Source organism: Nerophis lumbriciformis, linkage group LG03 (assembly GCF_033978685.3).
Source record: "Nerophis lumbriciformis linkage group LG03, RoL_Nlum_v2.1, whole genome shotgun sequence".
Lineage (NCBI taxonomy): Eukaryota > Metazoa > Chordata > Actinopteri > Syngnathiformes > Syngnathidae > Nerophis > Nerophis lumbriciformis.
Window position 1 is genome coordinate 5,441,748 of NC_084550.2, and position 23,683 is coordinate 5,465,430.

Consider the following 23,683-nt stretch of genomic DNA (forward strand, 5'->3'; position numbering starts at 1 on the left):
ATTGTTAGATCCACTATGGACTGGACTCTCACTATTATGTTAGATCCACTATGGACTGGACTCTCACAATATTATGCTAGACCCACTCGACGTCCATTGCATCCGGTCTCCCCTAGAGGGGGGGGGGGGGGGGGGGGGGGTCACCCACATCTGCGGTCTTCTCCAAGGTTTCTCATAGTCATTCACATTGACATCCCACTGGGTTGTGAGTTTTTCCTTGCCCTTATGTGCGCTCTGAACCGAGGATGTCGTTGTGGCTTGTGCCTACTGTGTTTGTCAATAGACCAGTTAGCATTATAATCTGTTATTACGTTAGCGATGTAGCTCGTAGCGTAGCTTGCTGTAGGCTACAACCGGCTTGAGCCTCTATTATTTGCAAGGGCTTGAAAGAGCAGTGCAGTAAAAGTATTAACATGATATGGTATAGAAAAGCATTTTATTGTCAATATATACATATATACGTCCAGGATTTGGCATTGGAAAGATAAAGACCCAGTAGAAGTTTAACCTTAGCCAGCGTATAGTACCAGATCTGCACCTGGGCTTTCTTATTTTCTCTCCTCCGTGTTTCCCCGCTGTTAGAATAATCATGTATATATATTATCACACAACTTTAGTATGCTTAAAGTCCATTGCTATAGTTATTAGCTATTATGCTCAAGCTGCAATTTTTCTATCTGTGCAAGGACAACACTTCTTGTCTGAGGGGTGGCCTCAGCCGCAGATGTTATCTTTGTTTTAGCCTACAAACAGCCAAGGACCTCAACAAAGATAAGATGACAGCACGCACTCGAAGCAGAAACAAGAAAATCACAAAGCCCAGCACATTCCGTCACACATTGTGCGTACGGGACCTGCTTTGCATAATATATGTGACCACTCCTTTTAGAGGCGGCCTCAGTGATGTTGACTATGGAACTCCTGAATAAATAGAGGGACGCGGGAGCTGAACCTTAGAGCGTAGGGCGAGACTGTGACTAAGTGTGCAGCTCCATGTGTTCTCCTCATGAGCTAAATTGAACTCTGTCTCTGCATGATTCCTTGCTTCTTGTCTGTTTAATAGATGTCATCAGTGTTTGAACCTGACACCCGCTGACAACAAATCACGGTGAAACGCTAGTCTCGTTATATCGTCAGAAATGTTGTGTTGTGGTTAAAGTCAAGTAAAAATGAGATGGCCTGGTGGCGATCACCGGTGTCCAGATTCCTAAACGGCTTTAGCAAAACAATGCAAAAAAAAAAACACCTATTACACAAAGCTGCCGGAGGGGGGACGTGGTAAGGAGGACTTAATTTGCATCGAACAACTCCGCCTCTCAAAACGAACATTATTGGCACACAACTTTTAGTAGGACTTTGCCCAAAAAAGGCAGGTTTGGTATGGGTCGATAGTTGTTTAGCACAAAGTGGACGAGAAAACACTTATTTTCGGTGACGTCTCTGCATGTGTGTTGTCAAACTTATCTTAAGAGAATAACTTTCACCACAAACTGAGCAACAAAAAGGTCTTTCCCCAGTGTGCGTTCGCTTGTGTCTTATCATCACTCCCTTCTGAGAGAATCTTCTGCCGCAAGTTGAGCAGATGAAAGGTTTTTCTCCTGTGTGAGTTGTCGTGTGTTTCAGCATATTTGAATTTCGAGAGAACCTTTTACCGCAAACTGGACATCCAAAAGGTTTTTCTCCAGTGTGAGTCCGCATGTGTTGAGTCAAATTCCTCTTTAGAGTGAATCTTTTAGCACAGACTGAGCAGGCGATATGTTTTTTACCTGGCTTCTTTTTATAGCATTCTGAGTGTCGGTTGTCAGCATGAGTCCTTATACCCAAAGGTTCTTGGGCGTCGTCCATGTCTTCATCCTCGGGATAGTTTGACATTGTGCCGTCACTATGAACTTCTGTTGTCATGTGTTGTGGTGAGCGGCTGCTTGGGGGCGCCACCCCTCGGTTTTCCTCACTTGAACTTGAATAACGGTGTGATTTGTCTTCATGGCCTTCAGTCTTCATGGAGTCAACAGTAAGGGGCAATGTTGTGAGGTCAGACTCCTCCAGCCCAAGAAGACACTCGCCATCTTCAGTGATGCAGAGTTCCTCCTCTTCCTCTTTCATGCGGGGGTGCCGTGGATCGTCCTGCTTTAAAGAGGAACTCGGCTGCGACTGAGTTGCACGTTCTTCTTGACAACCTATCAGCTGCTGGGCGTCTGCAGGACATAAATAGGAAATGTTATGAAAGCTTATGGTCAAGTTTGGTCTATTTATACAGGTGATCCTTGGTTTACGACATGTTACGCCGATTCACCCACCCATGAATTAATTAAAAAATGATGTTCCTTAAACGCTAAATTCGCACGAGAACAAGTTGCAACAGCGCATGTACAGATACAGCAGCCTGCGTGCACAACAGACTAAGACAGGGGCAGAGGTGGGTAGAGTAGCCAGAAATTGTACTCAAGTAAGAGTACTGTTACTTTAGAGATTTATTACTCAAGTAAAAGTAAGGAGTAGTCACCCAAATTTTTACTTGAGTAAAAGTAAAAAGTATGTTGTGAAAAAACTACTCAAGTACTGAGTAACTGATGAGTAACATACACACACATATCATATATATATATATATATATATGTATATATATATATATATATATACACACATATACATATATATATATATATAAATATATATATATACACACACACACACATATATATATATTTATATATGTACACATATATATATATATATATATATATATATATATATATGTATGTGTGGGGAAAAAAAATCACAAGACTATTTCATCTCTACAGGCCTGTTTCATGAGGGGGGTACCCTCAATCGTCAGGAGATTTTAATGGGAGCATTCGCATACCATGGTTTGTATAGGGCACAGAGTGGGTGGGTACAGGCTGGCCTAGGGGCGTGGTGATTGGTTCATGTGTTACCTAGGAGGTGTTTCCGTCTATGGCGGCATGTTGTTACAATTTCGCTGCGCTTGTTGAGGGATGACAGGTCTGGACGGTAGATAATAAACAGTTTCTCTTTCAAGCATAGGTTGCATCTTTTATTACCACTATTGTAAGGTGTGCTGGATGCAAGAATTTGCCATGTTTGCCACGAGGGTACCCCCCTCATGAAACAGGCCTGTAGAGATGAAATAGTCTTGTGATTTTTTTCCCCCACACATACATATATTGCGCTCTACTACGGTATCGAGCACTATTTTTTGGATAACCTTATTAAGACATATATATATATATATATATATATATATATACATACACACACACATATATATATACACACACACATATATATATATATATACACACACACACACACGCACGCACGCACGCACATACATACATACATACATACATACATACATACATACATATATATATATATATATATATATATATATATATATATATACACACACACACACACATATATATACATACATTGATATATACTAGAGATGCGCGGATAGGCAAATATTTCATCCGCAACTGCATCAGAAAGTCGTCAACCATCCGCCATCCACCCGATGTAACGTTTGAATAGAACTGCATCCGCCCGCCATCCGCCCGCACCCGCCCGTTATATCTAATATAGACGATGCAAGGCATTAGTGAGGCACCTGCCAACTACTCCGGTTTTCCCGTAATTCGTACGGTTTTCATCAACCTATTCCGGGTTACGGGTGCAGTGATAAAAAATACGGTTTTTCGTTAATTAAAAAAAAAAAAGGGTGAAAACTACGCGAATTGCACCTTGTGCAGACAAGATTTTTCGATCGGACACGGAGGAATTAGCGATGTAAAAGACCACTTTGGGACAAAAAAACACAAGTCTAATGCCGTTGCTAGCGATACAAGTGGAAAACTTTCAACGTTTTTCGTCGCCCAAACAGATTCTTTGGATGTGATAAATGCCGAAGTTTTATTTACGGAGGCAATAATTGAGCATGGACTTCCAATCGCACTGGCTGATCACATGGGACAGTTAATGTAATGCAACCTTTAAAAATCATTACGCGGTGATCGCGATCCCAAAAATAAACTTTTCTTGCATGATAATGTCCAGAAAAATTTGCTTTATATTACTATAGAGTCCTTTTAACGAATGAGTTTGATGGTTTATCACAAACCTTAAATGAAATTCCATGGCCACCGTCCTGCTCTCTATATCAACCAGGGTGAGCCCCACCCCTTTCGTGAGCGCACTGCGAAAGCGGACGAGGCGGGGTGTCGGTGCGGTGGGCGCGGTAGTGACCCTGGACGTGCGTCGGGCCCTTCTCGCGGATCGCCTCAGCTACGGCTCCCGGTGGGGCCCTCTCGGGGGAAGGGGCCTCGGTCCCGGACCCCGGCGAGGCGTCCCTTCTCCGCTCCGTAAAAGTGTCCATCTCTTTTCTTTTTTTTTCTTCTGTTGTGGCATATGCAGCAGGTGCCTGCTTGTTTTTCGTATGTGGGTAACAACATTTAACTATGTATATATATTTCCGAATTGGTTTAACTGCCACCCGCAAAAAAAATAAAAAAATAAAAAAAATATCTAATTAATCCGCCCGACCCGACCCGCGAGCGGATAAAATCTTATTGTTTTTAATTTCATCCGCCCGATCCGCGGATAATCCGCGGACTCCGCGGTTGTGTCCGCAAACCGCGCATCTCTAATATATACAGTATATAATTTATATTTATTTATTTTGCCGTTTTTGTTTACATGTTAAATGTGTTTTAATGAATATACATGCATGTTTAACACATATAGATTCCTTTCTTTCATGAAGACAAGAATATAAGTTGGTGTATTACCTGATTCTGATGACTTGCATTGATTGTAATCAGACAGTAGTGCTGATAAGGTCCACGTTTTCAAATGGATGAGAAAAAAAGTTCCTCCTTTCTGTCTAATACCACATGAAAGTGGTTGGTTTTTGGCATCTTATTTGTCCAGCTTCCATATTCGTTTTTATACACTTTACAAGAAATACATTGGCGGCAAACTCCGTGGCTTGCTAGCTTGTTTGCGCTGGCTTTCGGAGACTCTTATTTTGAAAGCGCAGGCGCGATGTAGCGGCACTTTTATTGTGAAGACAGGAACTGTGCAGTCAGTCTTTAGGCTTTTGACGGGATGTACGGTTGAAATAAAAAATTGTCTTTTTTCCTTCACACTTTTGATTGATTGATTGGAACTTTTATTAGTAGATTGCACAGTACAGTACATATTCCGTACAATTGACCACTAAATGGTAACACCCGAATAAGTTTTTCAACTTGTTTAAGTCAGGTCATGTGACCCCTGGCTCTGTTTGATTGGTCCAACGTCACCAGTGACTGCATCTGATTGGTGGAACGGAGTGAACGTCACCAGTGACTGTATTTGTTGAAACGCAGGCACTATGACAGACCAAAACAAACAAAGCGTGCATTAACAGATCGATAAAAATTAGTAGCGAGTAGCGAGCTGAATGTAGATTAAAGTAGCGGAGTAAAAGTAGCGTTTCTTCTCTATAAATATACTTAAGTAAAAGTAAAAGTATGTTGCATTAAAACTACTCTTAGAAGTACAATTTATCCCAAAAGTTACTCAAGTAGATGTAACGGAGTAAATGTAGCGCGTTACTACCCACCTCTGGACAGGGGTGATAAACTCATTTTACCTAAAAGGCCGCGTGGAGGAAAATCTATTTTCGCGTGGGCCGGACGGGTAAAATCATGGCATAATAACTTCAAAATACAACTACGACAACTTTCGATTGTTTTCTTTGTTTTACTTCGACCCAAAATAGAACAAGCACATTTGGGAAATGTACACATCACAAATAATCTTCTTCACAAAACACTTCTATCGTAAAATTCTGAGGAAAAAAAATTGATGACTAAATAAAGCATAATTAAAAACTAGAGATGTCCGATAATGGCTTTTTTGACGATATCCGATATTGTCCAACTCTTGATTAAAGATTCTGATATCAACCGATACTGATATATACAGTCGTGGAATTAACACATTATTATGCCTAATTTTGTTGTGATGCATTAAACAATGTAACAAGGTTTTCCAAAATAAATAAACTCAAGTTATGGAAAAAAAAATGCCAACATGGCACTGCCATATTTATTATTGAAGTCACAAAGTGCATTATTTTTTTTTAAACATGCCTCAAAACAGCAGCTTGGAATTTGGGACATGCTCTCCCTGAGAGAGCATTAGGAGGTTGAGGTGGGTGGGGTTGAGGTGGGGGGGGGGGGGGGGGGCGTGTATATTGTAGCATTTTGGAAGAGTTAGTGCTGCAAGGGTTTCTGGGTATTTGTTTTGTTGTGTTTATGTTGTGCTACGGTGCGGATGTTCTCCCGAAATGCGTTGCGCAGTGATACGGACTGTGGAGGTGAAATAAGGACTCACACTGACAACAAACACTATGAATCAGTGAATCAATTTGCCCAGGTCTGATTTACAATAGTACACTGTAAAAACAACAACCGTAGATTTTATGGTTTTAAAAAAATGGAAGCTTAGTCGCCACAATTTTACAGTAAAAAATGTAATTAACAGTATTATGGTGTAAAACCATCGTAAATTTTACCGTAAAAATTAGAGATGTCTGATAATGGCTTTTTTGCCGATATCCGATATTGTCCAACTCTTAATTACCGATTCCGATGTCAACCGATACCGATATATACAGTGGTGGAATTAACACATTATTACGCCTAATTTTGTTGTGATGCCCCGCTGGATGCATTAAACAATGTAACAAGGTTTTCCAAAATAAATCAACTCAAGTTATGGGAAAAAAAATGCCAACATGGCACTGCCATATTTATTATTGAAGTCACAAAGTGCATTATTTTTTTTTAAACATGCCTCAAAACAGCAGCTTGGAATTTGGGACATGCTCTCCCTGAGAGAGCATTAGGAGGTTGAGGTGGGTGGGGTTGAGGTGGGGGGGGGGCGTGTATATTGTAGCATTTTGGAAGAGTTAGTGCTGCAAGGGTTTCTGGGTATTTGTTCTGTTGTGTTTATGTTGTGCTACGGTGCGGATGTTCTCCCGAAATGCGTTGAGCAGTGATACGGACTGTGGAGGTGAAATAAGGACTCACACTGACAACAAACACTACGAATCAGTGAATCAATTTGCCCAGGTCTGATTTACAATAGTACACCGTAAAAACAACAACCGTAGATTTTATGGTTTTAAAAAAAATGGAAGCTTAGTCGCCACAATTTTACAGTAAAAAATGTAATTAACAGTATTATGGTGTAAAACCATCGTAAATTTTACCGTAAAAATTAGAGATGTCCGATAATGGCTTTTTTGCCGATATCCGATATTGTCCAACTCTTAATTACCGATTCCGATATCAACCGATACTGATATATACAGTGGTGGAATTAACACATTATTACGCCTAATTTTGTTGTGATGCCCCGCTGGATGCATTAAACAATGTAACAAGGTTTTCCAAAATAAATCAACTCAAGTTATGGAAAAAAAATGCCAACATGGCACTGCTATATTTATTATTGAAGTCACAAAGTGCATTATTTTTTTTTAAACATGCCTCAAAACAGCAGCTTGGAATTTGGGACATGCTCTCCCTGAGAGAGCATTAGGAGGTTGAGGTGGGTGGGGTTGAGGTGGGGGGGGCGTGTATATTGTAGCATTTTGGAAGAGTTAGTGCTGCAAGGGTTTCTGGGTATTTGTTCTGTTGTGTTTATGTTGTGCTACGGTGCGGATGTTCTCCCGAAATGCGTTGAGCAGTGATACGGACTGTGGAGGTGAAATAAGGACTCACACTGACAACAAACACTATGAATCAGTAAATCAATTTGCCCAGGTCTGATTTACAATAGTACACCGTAAAAACAACAACCGTAGATTTTATGGTTTTAAAAAAAATGGAAGCTTAGTCGCCACAATTTTACAGTAAAAAATGTAATTAACAGTATTATGGTGTAAAACCATCGTAAATTTTACCGTAAAAATTAGAGATGTCCGATAATGGCTTTTTTGCCGATATCCGATATTGTCCAACTCTTAATTACCGATTCCGATATCAACCGATACCGATATATACAGTGGTGGAATTAACACATTATTACGCCTAATTTTGTTGTGATGCCCCGCTGGATGCATTAAACAATGTAACAAGGTTTTCCAAAATAAATCAACTCAAGTTATGGAAAAAAAAATGCCAACATGGCACTGCTATATTTATTATTGAAGTCACAAAGTGCATTATTTTTTTTTTAAACATGCCTCAAAACAGCAGCTTGGAATTTGGGACATGCTCTCCCTGAGAGAGCATTAGGAGGTTGAGGTGGGTGGGGTTGAGGTGGGGGGTGGGCGTGTATATTGTAGCATTTTGGAAGAGTTAGTGCTGCAAGGGTTTCTGGGTATTTGTTCTGTTGTGTTTATGTTGTGCTACGGTGCGGATGTTCTCCCGAAATGCGTTGAGCAGTGATACGGGCTGTGGAGGTGAAATAAGGACTCACACTGACAACAAACACTATGAATCAGTGAATCAATTTGCCCAGGTCTGATTTACAATAGTACACCGTAAAAACAACAACCGTAGATTTTATGGTTTTAAAAAAAATGGAAGCTTAGTCGCCACAATTTTACAGTAAAAAATGTAATTAACAGTATTATGGTGTAAAACCATCGTAAATTTTACCGTAAAAATTAGAGATGTCCGATAATGGCTTTTTTGCCGATATCCGATATTGTCAAACTCTTAATTACAGATACCGATATCAAGCGATACCGATATATACAGTGGTGGAATTAACACATTATTATGCCTAATTTTGTTGTGATGCCCCGCTGGATGCATTAAACAATGTAACAAGGTTTTCCAAAATAAATCAACTCAAGTTATGGAAAAAAAATGCCAACATGGCACTGCCATATTTATTATTGAAGTCACAAAGTGCGTTATTTTTTTTTAACATGCCTCAAAACAGCAGCTTGGAATTTGGGACATGCTCTCCCTGAGAGAGCATTAGGAGGTTGAGGTGAGCGGGGTTGAGGTGGGGGGGGGGGAGTGTATATTGTAGCATTTTGGAAGAGTTAGTGCTGCAAGGGTTTCTGGGTATTTGTTCTGTTGTGTTTATGTTGTGCTACGGTGCGGATGTTCTCCCGAAATGCGTTGAGCAGTGATACGGACTGTGGAGGTGAAATAAGGACTCACACTGACAACAAACACTATGAATCAGTGAATCAATTTGCCCAGGTCTGATTTACAATAGTACACCGTAAAAACAACAACCGTAGATTTTATGGTTTTAAAAAAAATGGAAGCTTAGTCGCCACAATTTTACAGTAAAAAATGTAATTAACAGTATTATGGTGTAAAACCATCGTAAATTTTACCGTAAAAATTAGAGATGTCCGATAATGGCTTTTTTGCCGATATCCGATATTGTCCAACTCTTAATTACAGATTCCGATATCAACCGATACTGATATATACAGTGGTGGAATTAACACATTATTATGCCTAATTTTGTTGTGATGCCCCGCTGGATGCATTAAACTATGTAACAAGGTTTTCCAAAATAAATCAACTCAAGTTATGGAAAAAAAAATGCCAACATGGCACTGCTATATTTATTATTGAAGTCACAAAGTGCATTATTTTTTTTTTAAACATGCCTCAAAACAGCAGCTTGGAATTTGGGACATGCTCTCCCTGAGAGAGCATTAGGAGGTTGAGGTGGGTGGGGTTGAGGTGGGGGGTGGGCGTGTATATTGTAGCATTTTGGAAGAGTTAGTGCTGCAAGGGTTTCTGGGTATTTGTTCTGTTGTGTTTATGTTGTGCTACGGTGCGGATGTTCTCCCGAAATGCGTTGAGCAGTGATACGGACTGTGGAGGTGAAATAAGGACTCACACTGACAACAAACACTATGAATCAGTGAATCAATTTGCCCAGGTCTGATTTACAATAGTACACCGTAAAAACAACAACCGTAGATTTTATGGTTTTAAAAAAATGGAAGCTTAGTCGCCACAATTTTACAGTAAAAAATGTAATTAACAGTATTATGGTGTAAAACCATCGTAAATTTTACCGTAAAAATTAGAGATGTCCGATAATGGCTTTTTTGCCGATATCCGATATTGTCCAACTCTTAATTACAGATACCGATATCAAGCGATACCGATATATACAGTGGTGGAATTAACACATTATTACGCCTAATTTTGTTGTGATGCCCCGCTGGATGCATTAAACAATGTAACAAGGTTTTCCAAAATAAATCAACTCAAGTTATGGAAAAAAAAATGCCAACATGGCACTGCCATATTTATTATTGAAGTCACAAAGTGCATTATTTTTTTTTAAACATGCCTCAAAACAGCAGCTTGGAATTTGGGACATGCTCTCCCTGAGAGAGCATTAGGAGGTTGAGGTGGGTGGGGTTGAGGTGGGGGGTGGGCGTGTATATTGTAGCATTTTGGAAGAGTTAGTGCTGCAAGGGTTTCTGGGTATTTGTTCTGTTGTGTTTATGTTGTGCTACGGTGCGGATGTTCTCCCGAAATGCGTTGAGCAGTGATACGGGCTGTGGAGGTGAAATAAGGACTCACACTGACAACAAACACTATGAATCAGTAAATCAATTTGCCCAGGTCTGATTTACAATAGTACACCGTAAAAACAACAACCGTAGATTTTATGGTTTTAAAAAAATGGAAGCTTAGTCGCCACAATTTTACAGTAAAAAATGTAATTAACAGTATTATGGTGTAAAACCATCGTAAATTTTACCGTAAAAATTAGAGATGTCCGATAATGGCTTTTTTGCCGATATCCGATATTGTCCAACTCTTAATTACAGATACCGATATCAAGCGATACCGATATATACAGTGGTGGAATCAACACATTATTATGCCTAATTTTGTTGTGATGCCCCGCTGGATGCATTAAACAATGTAACAAGGTTTTCCAAAATAAATCAACTCAAGTTATGGAAAAAAAATGCCAACATGGCACTGCCATATTTATTATTGAAGTCACAAAGTGCGTTATTTTTTTTTAACATGCCTCAAAACAGCAGCTTGGAATTTGGGACATGCTCTCCCTGAGAGAGCATTAGGAGGTTGAGGTGGGCGGGGTTGAGGTGGGGGGGGGGGGGGGAGTGTATATTGTAGCATTTTGGAAGAGTTAGTGCTGCAAGGGTTTCTGGGTATTTGTTCTGTTGTGTTTATGTTGTGCTACGGTGCGGATGTTCTCCCGAAATGCGTTGAGCAGTGATACGGGCTGTGGAGGTGAAATAAGGACTCACACTGACAACAAACACTATGAATCAGTAAATCAATTTGCCCAGGTCTGATTTACAATAGTACACCGTAAAAACAACAACCGTAGATTTTATGGTTTTAAAAAAAATGGAAGCTTAGTCGCCACAATTTTACAGTAAAAAATGTAATTAACAGTATTATGGTGTAAAACCATCGTAAATTTTACCGTAAAAATGAGAGATGTCCGATAATGGCTTTTTTGCCGATATCCGATATTGTCCAACTCTTAATTACCGATTCCGATATCAACCGATACCGATATATACAGTGGTGGAATGAACACATTATTACGCCTAATTTTGTTGTGATGCCCCGCTGGATGCATTAAACAATGTAACAAGGTTTTCCAAAATAAATCAACTCAAGTTATGGAAAAAAAAATGCCAACATGGCACTGCTATATTTATTATTGAAGTCACAAAGTGCATTTTTTTTTTTAACATGCCTCAAAACAGCAGCTTGGAATTTGGGACATGCTCTCCCTGAGAGAGCATTAGGAGGTTGAGGTGGGCGGGGTTGAGGTGGGGGGTGGGCGTGTATATTGTAGCATTTTGGAAGAGTTAGTGCTGCAAGGGTTTCTGGGTATTTGTTCTGTTGTGTTTATGTTGTGCTACGGTGCGGATGTTCTCCCGAAATGCGTTGAGCAGTGATACGGACTGTGGAGGTGAAATAAGGACTCACACTGACAACAAACACTATGAATCAGTGAATCAATTTGCCCAGGTCTGATTTACAATAGTACACTGTAAAAACAACAACCGTAGATTTTATGGTTTTAAAAAAAATGGAAGCTTAGTCGCCACAATTTTACAGTAAAAAATGTAATTAACAGTATTATGGTGTAAAACCATCGTAAATTTTACCGTAAAAATGAGAGATGTCCGATAATGGCTTTTTTGCCGATATCCGATATTGTCCAACTCTTAATTACAGATACCGATATCAAGCGATACCGATATATACAGTGGTGGAATTAACACATTATTATGCCTAATTTTGTTGTGATGCCCCGCTGGATGCATTAAACAATGTAACAAGGTTTTCCAAAATAAATCAACTCAAGTTATAGAAAAAAAATGCCAACATGGCACTGCCATATTTATTATTGAAGTCACAAAGTGCATTATTTTTTTTTAACATGCCTCAAAACAGCAGCTTGGAATTTGGGACATGCTCTCCCTGAGAGAGCATTAGGAGGTTGAGGTGGGCGGGGTTGAGGTGGGGGGGGGGGGGGGGAGTGTATATTGTAGCATTTTGGAAGAGTTAGTGCTGCAAGGGTTTCTGGGTATTTGTTCTGTTGTGTTTATGTTGTGCTACGGTGCGGATGTTCTCCCGAAATGCGTTGAGCAGTGATACGGACTGTGGAGGTGAAATAAGGACTCACACTGACAACAAACACTATGAATCAGTGAATCAATTTGCCCAGGTCTGATTTACAATAGTACACCGTAAAAACAACAACCGTAGATTTTATGGTTTTAAAAAAATGGAAGCTTAGTCGCCACAATTTTACAGTAAAAAATGTAATTAACAGTATTATGGTGTAAAACCATCGTAAATTCTACCGTAAAAATGAGAGATGTCCGATAATGGCTTTTTTGCCGATATCCGATATTGTCCAACTCTTAATTACAGATACCGATATCAAGCGATACCGATATATACAGTGGTGGAATTAACACATTATTATGCCTAATTTTGTTGTGATGCCCCGCTGGATGCATTAAACAATGTAACAAGGTTTTCCAAAATAAATCAACTCAAGTTATGGAAAAAAAATGCCAACATGGCACTGCTATATTTATTATTGAAGTCACAAAGTGCATTATTTTTTTTTAACATGCCTCAAAACAGCAGCTTGGAATTTGGGACATGCTCTCCCTGAGAGAGCATTAGGAGGTTGAGGTGGGCGGGGTTGAGGTGGGGGGGGGGGGGAGTGTATATTGTAGCATTTTGGAAGAGTTAGTGCTGCAAGGGTTTCTGGGTATTTGTTCTGTTGTGTTTATGTTGTGCTACGGTGCGGATGTTCTCCCGAAATGCGTTGAGCAGTGATACGGGCTGTGGAGGTGAAATAAGGACTCACACTGACAACAAACACTATGAATCAGTGAATCAATTTGCCCAGGTCTGATTTACAATAGTACACCGTAAAAACAACAACCGTAGATTTTATGGTTTTAAAAAAATGGAAGCTTAGTCGCCACAATTTTACAGTAAAAAATGTAATTAACAGTATTATGGTGTAAAACCATCGTAAATTCTACCGTAAAAATGAGAGATGTCCGATAATGGCTTTTTTGCCGATATCCGATATTGTCCAACTCTTAATTACAGATACCGATATCAAGCGATACCGATATATACAGTGGTGGAATTAACACATTATTATGCCTAATTTTGTTGTGATGCCCCGCTGGATGCATTAAACAATGTAACAAGGTTTTCCAAAATAAATCAACTCAAGTTATGGAAAAAAAAATGCCAACATGGCACTGCTATATTTATTATTGAAGTCACAAAGTGCATTATTTTTTTTTAACATGCCTCAAAACAGCAGCTTGGAATTTGGGACATGCTCTCCCTGAGAGAGCATTAGGAGGTTGAGGTGGGTGGGGTTGAGGTGGGGGGTGGGCGTGTATATTGTAGCATTTTGGAAGAGTTAGTGCTGCAAGGGTTTCTGGGTATTTGTTCTGTTGTGTTTATGTTGTGCTACGGTGCGGATGTTCTCCCGAAATGCGTTGAGCAGTGATACGGACTGTGGAGGTGAAATAAGGACTCACACTGACAACAAACACTATGAATCAGTGAATCAATTTGCCCAGGTCTGATTTACAATAGTACACCGTAAAAACAACAACCGTAGATTTTATGGTTTTAAAAAAAATGGAAGCTTAGTCGCCACAATTTTACAGTAAAAAATGTAATTAACAGTATTATGGTGTAAAACCATCGTAAATTTTACCGTAAAAATTAGAGATGTCCGATAATGGCTTTTTTGCCGATATCCGATATTGTCCAACTCTTAATTACCGATTCCGATATCAACCGATACCGATATATACAGTGGTGGAATTAACACATTATTACGCCTAATTTTGTTGTGATGCCCCGCTGGATGCATTAAACAATGTAACAAGGTTTTCCAAAATAAATCAACTCAAGTTATGGAAAAAAAAATGCCAACATGGCACTGCCATATTTATTATTGAAGTCACAAAGTGCATTCTTTTTTTTTAAACATGCCTCAAAACAGCAGCTTGGAATTTGGGACATGCTCTCCCTGAGAGAGCATGAGGAGGTTGAGGTGGGGAGGGGGGGAAGCGGGGGGTGTATATTGTAGCATTTTGGAAGAGTTTGTGCGACAAGGGTTTCTGGGTATTTGTTCTGTTGTGTTACGGTGCGGATGTTCTCCCGAAATGTGTTCGTCATTCTTGTTTGGTGTGGGTTCACAGTGTGGCGCATATTTGTAACAGTGTTAAAGTTACCCTCAGTGTGACCTGTATGGCTGTTGACCAAGTATGCCTTGCATTCACTTGTGTGTGTGAAAAGCCGTAGATATTATGTGATTGGGACGGCACGCAAAAGCAGTGCCTTTAAGGTTTATTGGCGCTCTTGTCCGTGTATCACTCCATACAGCTGCGTTTTAAAAAGTCATACATTTTACTTTTTTTAAATGATACCGATAATTTTTGATATTTCATTTTAAAGCAGTTATCGGCCGATAATATCGGCAAGTACCTTGGCAGCAATTGTCAGATGTAATGGGGGAGCAGAAAATGACATTGGGAACCGCCAAAACATCCTTCAGAATGTTGAACAACCTATAGAGATTACAACAGCGTAGCACGAGAACAGAAGTGAGACCACACCAGAGCTGTGTCCTCTCCACCTTGCTACATGGATTTGGAGTCAGTCTTCCGTAACAAAGAGCCTCAGAAACTCACTTGAGGCAAACAAGAGGACTTGGTAACCGTCGTCCTGAGAAGACGGTGGTAATGGATTGGGCACACACTCGGAATGGACGCTCTGACTCTTCACTGGACACCTGAAGGGAGGAGAAAGAGGGGACGACCCAAGACCACCTGGTGCAGAACAATAGAGGGGTAGTTAATAAACAAGATGACATGGGGGCAGCACGGTGGTACAGGGGTTAGTGCATGTGCCTCACAATACGAAGGGCCAGGCCAATCTTTCCTTATCTCTAAACTAAAACTGGGGAAATGCATAGAGTGTTCTGGGCTTCAGTACAGTGTTGATCTCCTGAAGACATGGTTTTATTTCACAATTCCTTGAGAGAAAAAAACGCCTGGTTCGGCCGTGTGTGCGGTATATAGTGACATGACATTTAATCATGTCATGTGTGCCTTCCTTGGGTGAAGCCAGGTTTACAGCTATGTTGTTATTATGCGGTTTGTTACTTATGTATGTTATGTTGCAGCTAATTAAAATAGTTTTGTCAATTTGTTCTGGCCCAAAACAAATTGGCCCTTTGAAACATCTCTTTGTCTTTGTGTGTTGTATGTAGAGCACATTGCTTAGCAGAGTTCAGTGGTGCAAATGCATGTCAAGTTGATCAACACATTGTATTATTCTCCACTGCAATAAAAAGTACTGAAATGAAGGCTAAAAGGGCATTAATGGGAGCCTTAAAATAAAAAATAAATAAAAATTAAAGCTGCAAGCAGCGATGGACGGGACCGACTTTGACGGCACATAAAATCCAAACCGGAGCAGTAATTAAAACTCTTTTGTCAACTTTTAATCAGAAGGGTTCAATCTCTCTCCTGTGCTAGTTTGAAGCCGCCACGACAAATGAGATATTGTTTGAAAAAAGGTGACCGGTTTTTACAAAACTTTTGTTTTGAAGGGGGAATTGCAAACTTCCTGTTGATTTTTGCTGAGGCTTGTCAATATATGAAATGTAGGTCTAAGTGAGACCTACATAGAGGTTTTTGTTTCATGTCTCTACGACATTCCTACCGGAAGTTACAAGCAGTTTTGTCTGTGTTTTTTCCTAGGGGGCGCTAGAGCGCAATTTTGAGTTTTGGGGTTTGTTTTTTTTATTAGATGGCAATTTTCGCTAGTCCTGATGTGTGTCTCCAGTTTGGTGAGTTTTGAAGCATGTTAAGAGGGTCAAATTACAGCTCAAAGAGGCAAAAGTGACTGTTTTTAGTAAACTTTTGTACTGAAGGGGGAATTGCCAACTTCCTGTTGATTTTTGCTGAGGCTTGTCAATATATGAAATGTAGGTCTAAGTGAGACCTACATAGAGGTTTTTGTTTCATGTCTCTACGACATTCCTACCGGAAGTTACAAGCAGTTTTGTCTGTGTTTTTTCCTAGGGGGCGCTAGAGCACAATTTTGAGTTTTGGGTTGTTGTTTTTTTTTAATTAGATGGCAATTTTCGCTAGTCCTGGTGTGTGTGTGTCAAATATGGTGAGTTTTGAAGCATGTTAAGGGGGTCAAATTACAGCTCAAAGAGGCGGCAAAGAGGTTTTTGTTTCATGTCTCTAAGACATTCTTACTGGAAGCTACAGGCAGTTTTGTCTGAGTTGTCTTCCTAGGAGCAGTTGTGTCTGTGTTTTCTTCCTAGGGGGTGCTAGAGCGCAATTTTGAGTTTTGGGGTTGGTTTTTTTTATTAGATCGAAATTTTTGCCAGTCCTGATGTGTGTGTCCAGTTTGGTGAGTTTTGAAGCATGTTAAGAGGGTCAAATTACAGCTCAAAGAGGCAAAAGTGACTGTTTTTAGTAAACCTTTGTACTGAAGGGGGAATTGCCAACTTCCTGTTGATTTTTGCTGAGGCTTGTCAATATATGAAATGTAGGTCTAAGTGAGACCTACATAGAGGTTTTTGTTTCATGTCTCTAAGACATTCTTACTGGAAGTTACAGGCAGTTTTGTCTTGAGTTTTCTTCCTAGGAGCAGTTGTGTCTGTGTTTTCTTCCTAGGGGGTGCTAGAGCGCAATTCTGAGTTTTGGGGTTGGGTTTTTTTATTAGATCGAAAATTTTGCCAGTCCTGATGTGTGTGTCCAGTTTGGTGAGTTTTGAAGCATGTTAAGAGGGTCAAATTACAACTCAAAGAGGCAAAAGTGACTGTTTTTAGTAAACCTTTGTACTGAAGGGGGAATTGCCAACTTCCTGTTGATTTTTACTGAGGGTTGTCAATATATGAAATGTAGGTCTAAGTGAGACCTGCATAGAGGTTTTTGTTTCATGTCTCTAAGACATTCTTACTGGAAGTTACAGGCAGTTTTGTCTTGAGTTTTCTTCCTAGGAGCAGTTGTGTCTGTGTTTTCTTCCTAGGGGTGCTAGAGCGCAATTTTGAGTTTTGGGGTTGGGTTTTTTTATTAGATCAAAATTTTTGCCAGTCCTGATGTGTGTGTCCAGTTTGGTGAGTTTTGAAGCATGTTAAGAGGGTCAAATTACAGCTCAAAGAGGCAAAAGTGACTGTTTTTGGCAAACTTTTGTACTGAAGGGGGAATTGCCAACTTCCTGTTGATTTTTGCTGAGGCTTGTCAATATATGAAATGTAGGTCTAAGTGAGACCTACATAGAGGTTTTTGTTTCATGTCTCTAAGACATTCTTACTGGAAGTTACAGGCAGTTTTGTCTTGAGTTTTCTTCCTAGGAGCAGTTGTGTCTGTGTTTTCTTCCTAGGGGTGCTAGAGCGCAATTTTGAGTTTTGGGGTTGGATTTTTTTATTAGATCGAAATTTTTGCCAGTCCTGATGTGTGTGTCCAGTTTGGTGAGTTTTGAAGCATGTTAAGAGGGTCAAATTACAGCTCAAAGAGGCAAAAGTGACTGTTTTTAGTAAACGTTTGTACTGAAGGGGGAATTGCCAACTTCCTGTTGATTTTTGCTGAGGGTTGTCAATATATGAAATGTAGGTGTAAGTGAGACCTACATAGAGGTTTTTGTTTCATGTCTCTAAGACATTCTTACTGGAAGTTACAGGCAGTTTTGTCTTGAGTTTTCTTCCTAGGAGCAGTTGTGTCTGTGTTTTCTTCCTAGGGGGTGCTAGAGCGCAATTTTGAGTTTTGGGGTTGGGTTTTTTTATTAGATCGAAATTTTTGCCAGTCCTGATGTGTGTGTCCAGTTTGGTGAGTTTTGAAGCATGTTAAGAGGGTCAAATTACAGCTCAAAGAGGCAAAAGTGACTGTTTTTAGTAAACTTTTGTACTGAAGGGGGAATTGCAAACTTCCTGTTGATTTTTGCTGAGGCTTGTCAATATATGAAATGTAGGTCTAAGTGAGACCTACATAGAGGTTTTTGTTTCATGTCTCTAAGACATTCTTACTGGAAGCTACAGGCAGTTTTGTCTGAGTTGTCTTCCTAGGAGCAGTTGTGTCTGTGTTTTCTTCCTAGGGGATGCTAGAGCGCAATTTTGAGTTTTGGGGTTGGGTTTTTTATTAGATCGAAATTTTTGCCAGTCCTGATGTGTGTGTCCAGTTTGGTGAGTTTTGAAGCATGTTAAGAGGGTCAAATTACAGCTCAAAGAGGCAAAAGTGACTGTTTTTAGTAAACATTTGTACTGAAGGGGGAATTGCCAACTTCCTGTTGATTTTTGCTGAGGGTTGTCAATATATGAAATGTAGGTGTAAGTGAGACCTACATAGAGGTTTTTGTTTCATGTCTCTAAGACATTCTTACTGGAAGTTACAGGCAGTTTTGTCTTGAGTTTTCTTCCTAGGAGCAGTTGTGTCTGTGTTTTCTTCCTAGGGGGTGCTAGAGCGCAATTTTGAGTTTTGGGGTTGGGTTTTTTTATTAGATCGAAATTTTTGCCAGTCCTGATGTGTGTGTCCAGTTTGGTGAGTTTTGAAGCATGTTAAGAGGGTCAAATTACAGCTCAAAGAGGCAAAAGTGACTGTTTTTAGTAAACTTTTGTACTGAAGGGGGAATTGCCAACTTCCTGTTGATTTTTGCTGAGGCTTGTCAATATATGAAATGTAGGTCTAAGTGAGACCTACATAGAGGTTTTTGTTTCATGTCTCTAAGACATTCTTACTGGAAGTTACAGGCAGTTTTGTCTTGAGTTTTCTTCCTAGGAGCAGTTGTGTCTGTGTTTTCTTCCTAGGGGGTGCTAGAGCGCAATTCTGAGTTTTGGGGTTGGGTTTTTTTATTAGATCGAAAATTTTGCCAGTCCTGATGTGTGTGTCCAGTTTGGTGAGTTTTGAAGCATGTTAAGAGGGTCAAATTACAACTCAAAGAGGCAAAAGTGACTGTTTTTAGTAAACCTTTGTACTGAAGGGGGAATTGCCAACTTCCTGTTGATTTTTGCTGAGGGTTGTCAATATATGAAATGTAGGTCTAAGTGAGACCTGCATAGAGGTTTTTGTTTCATGTCTCTAAGACATTCTTACTGGAAGTTACAGGCAGTTTTGTCTTGAGTTTTCTTCCTAGGAGCAGTTGTGTCTGTGTTTTCTTCCTAGGGGTGCTAGAGCGCAATTTTGAGTTTTGGGGTTGGATTTTTTTATTAGATCGAAATTTTTGCCAGTCCTGATGTGTGTGTCCAGTTTGGTGAGTTTTGAAGCATGTTAAGAGGGTCAAATTACAGCTCAAAGAGGCAAAAGTGACTGTTTTTGGTAAACTTTTGTACTGAAGGGGGAATTGCCAACTTCCTGTTGATTTTTGCTGAGGGTTGTCAATATATGAAATGTAGGTCTAAGTGAGACCTACATAGAGGTTTTTGTTTCATGTCTCTACGACATTCCTACCGGACGTTACAAGCAGTTTTGTCTGTGTTTTTTCCTAGGGGGCGCTAGAGCGCAATTTTGAGTTTTTTTTTTTTTATTTTTTTTTATTAGATGGCAATTTTCGCTAGTCCTGATGTGTGTCTCCAGTTTGGTGAGTTTTGAAGCATGTTAAGAGGGTCAAATTACAGCTCAAAGAGGCAAAAGTGACTGTTTTTAGTAAACTTTTGTACTGAAGGGGGAATTGCCAACTTCCCGTTGATTTTTGCTGAGGGTTGTCAATATATGAAATGTAGGTCTAAGTGAGACCTACATAGAGGTTTTTGTTTCATGTCTCTACGACATTCCTACCGGAAGTTACAAGCAGTTTTGTCTGTGTTTGTTCCTAGGGGGCGCTAGAGCACAATTTTGAGTTTTGGGTTGCTGTTTTTTTTTAATTAGATGGCAATTTTCACTAGTCCTGGTGTGTGTGTGTCAAATATGGTGAGTTTTGAAGCATGTTAAGGGGGTCAAATTACAGCTCAAAGAGGCGGCAGAATAATAATAATAAAACGCACAAAATACAATAGGGTCCTCTGTCCCAAAGGGACATTGCGGTCCCTAATAAGTAACTAAATAGCTACTTTTCACAGTAACGCATTACTTTTTGGTGTAAGTAACTGAGTTACATACATATTATTCGCATGTGAATAATGCTGTATAATAGACTGTATGTATGTCATTCACATGTGAATAATGCTGTATAATAGACTGTATTTATATTATTCACATGTGAATAATGCTGTATAATAGACTGTATTTATATTATTCACATGTGAATGATGCTGTACAATAGACTGTATTTATGTTATTCACATGTGAATAATGCTGTATAATAGACTGTATCTATGTTATTCACATGTGAATAATGATGTATAATAGACAGTATTGAAGTTATTCACATGTGAATAATGCTGTATAATAGACTGTATTTATGTTATTCACATGTGAATAATGCTGTATAATGGACTGTATTTATATTATTCACATGTGAATAATACTGTATAATAGACTGTATGTATGTCATTCACATGTGAATAATGCTGTATAATAGACTGTATTTATGTTATTCACATGTGAATAATGCTGTATAATGGACTGTATGTATGTCATTCGCATGTGAATAATGCTGTATAATAGACTGTATTTATGTTATTCACATGTGAATAATGCTGTATAATGGACTGTATTTATATTATTCACATGTGAATAATACTGTATAATAGACTGTATGTATGTCATTCACATGTGAATAATGCTGTATAATAGACTGTATCTATGTTATTCACATGTGAATAATGATGTATAATAGACAGTATTTAAGTTATTCACATGTGAATAATGCTGTATAATAGACTGTATTTATGTTATTCACATGTGAATAATGCTGTATAATGGACTGTATTTATATTATTCACATGTGAATAATACTGTATAATAGACTGTATGTATGTCATTCACATGTGAATAATGCTGTATAATAGACTGTATTTATATTATTCACATGTGAATGATGCTGTACAATAGACTGTATTTATGTTATTCACATGTGAATAATGCTGTATAATAGACTGTATCTATGTTATTCACATGTGAATAATGATGTATAATAGACAGTATTTAAGTTATTCACATGTGAATAATGCTGTATAATAGACTGTATTTATGTTATTCACATGTGAATAATGCTGTATAATGGACTGTATTTATATTATTCACATGTGAATAATACTGTATAATAGACTGTATCTATGTTATTCACATGTGAATAATGATGTATAATAGACAGTATTTAAGTTATTCACATGTGAATAATGCTGTATAATAGACTGTATTTATATTATTCACATGTGAATAATACTGTATAATAGACTGTATGTATGTCATTCACATGTGAATAATGCTGTATAATAGACTGTATTTATGTTATTCACATGTGAATAATGCTGTATAATAGACTGTATTTATGTTATTCGCATGTGAATAATGCTGTATAATGGACTGTATGTATGTCATTCACATGTGAATAATGCTGTATAATAGACTGTATTTATGTTATTCACATGTGAATAATGCTGTATAATGGACTGTATTTATATTATTCACATGTGAATAATACTGTATAATAGACTGTATGTATGTCATTCACATGTGAATAATGCTGTATAATAGACTGTATTTATGTTATTCACATGTGAATAATGCTGTATAATAGACTGTATTTATGTTATTCGCATGTGAATAATGCTGTATAATAGACTGTATGTATGTCATTCACATGTGAATAATGCTGTATAATAGACTGTATTTATGTTATTCACATGTGAATAATGCTGTATAATAGACTGTATTTATATTATTCACATGTGAATAATGCTGTATAATAGACTGTATTTATGTTATTCACATGTGAATAATGCTCAAAGAGGCGGCAGAATAATAATAATAAAACGCATGAAATACAATAGGGTCCTCTGTCCCAAAGGGACATTGCGGTCCCTAATAAGTAACTAAATAGCTACTTTTCACAGTAACGCATTACTTTTTGGTGTAAGTAACTGAGTTACTTTTGAAATAAAGTAACTAGTTACTGGTTTTCAGTAACTAACCCAACACTGGTGAATGTGAGTGTGAATGTTGTCTGTCTATCTGTGTTGGCCCTGCGATGGGGCGGCGACTTGTCCAGGGTGTACCCCGCCTTCCGCCCGAATGCAGCTGAGATAGGCTCCAGCGACCCCGAACGGGACAAGCGGTAGGAAATGGATGGATGGAAGATTACATGGGGTAGTATCCTGATAATCTGCATGTATGATTGTGTGATTTAACCATAAAACGTGTTTGTACAAGACATAGAACGTGTGTGGAATAATTAGGTGACAAGTTAGTGATCAGTAAAAAAATAAATACCTTCAAATTGTTGCACAATGTGAGTTTTGCTAGCAGCTTCCAGTCGTTGTCGATAACGCTCCTTGTCGTCTCTGGTTCGAGAAAGTTCATCCTCGTACAATGCCATTGTTCGTTCAAACAGCGCGTATATTTCATCGGCTACCGACATTAGTCGCTCCTTCATCAACTCTTTCAGCATTTTTGAAATGATTTGAAGCAGGTGACACTTAGAGATGACACTTAGTAGCCGTCGTCGCCCTTGTTTATCCGTCTGTTTTGAAGCGCTGCGAGCTTCCGTCTTTTTCTTCTTCGGTAGACGTTTTACGGCAGCGACCATTCGTGACTTTAAACCACCGCCCTCTGGCGGCGGTAATGAAGACTGGCGATGATTCAAGGATTCTGTGAACTTGTCATACGAGCACACATGAACCATAATAATAATAATAATAATAATAATAATAATAAGAAGAAGAAGAAGACGAATTATGATAATGATAACCCTATCAATAATAGACTGTATTTATATTATTCCCATGTGATTAATGCTGTATAATAGACTCCAGAGGTGGGACCAAGTCATTGTTTTGCAAGTCACAAGTACCCTCAAGTCCGAGTCAAGTCCCGAGTCAAGACAGGCAAGCCCCGAGTCAAGTCCAAAGTCAAGACTGGAAAGTCTCAAGTCAAGTCCCAAGTCCTGCATTTTGAGTTTCGAGTCCTTTCAAGTCCTTTTAACCACAGACTAATATATTAACACAG

At 39.0% G+C, this 23,683-nt stretch overlaps 1 protein-coding gene across 2 annotated transcripts; it reads right to left on the minus strand.

Moving 5' to 3' along the window:
- Nucleotides 1-319: 319 nt before the first annotated feature.
- LOC133576774 (uncharacterized) lies at nucleotides 320-23,210 on the minus strand. 2 transcript variants are annotated; one of them, XM_061930118.2, is made up of 3 exons: nucleotides 22,949-23,210; nucleotides 15,257-15,394; nucleotides 323-2,195 (listed from the first exon to the last, which is right to left on the minus strand). In XM_061930118.2, exons 1-3 carry the CDS (start codon nucleotides 23,124-23,126, stop codon nucleotides 1,423-1,425), a joined length of 1,089 nt encoding a protein of 362 aa, XP_061786102.2. In that variant the 5' UTR covers nucleotides 23,127-23,210; the 3' UTR covers nucleotides 323-1,422. The 2 variants fall into 2 exon arrangements, with proteins under 2 accessions (XP_061786109.2, XP_061786102.2); XM_061930125.2 differs by lacking the exon at nucleotides 15,257-15,394 and having other exon boundaries at nucleotides 320-2,195.
- Between the last annotated feature and the right edge of the window lie 473 nt (nucleotides 23,211-23,683).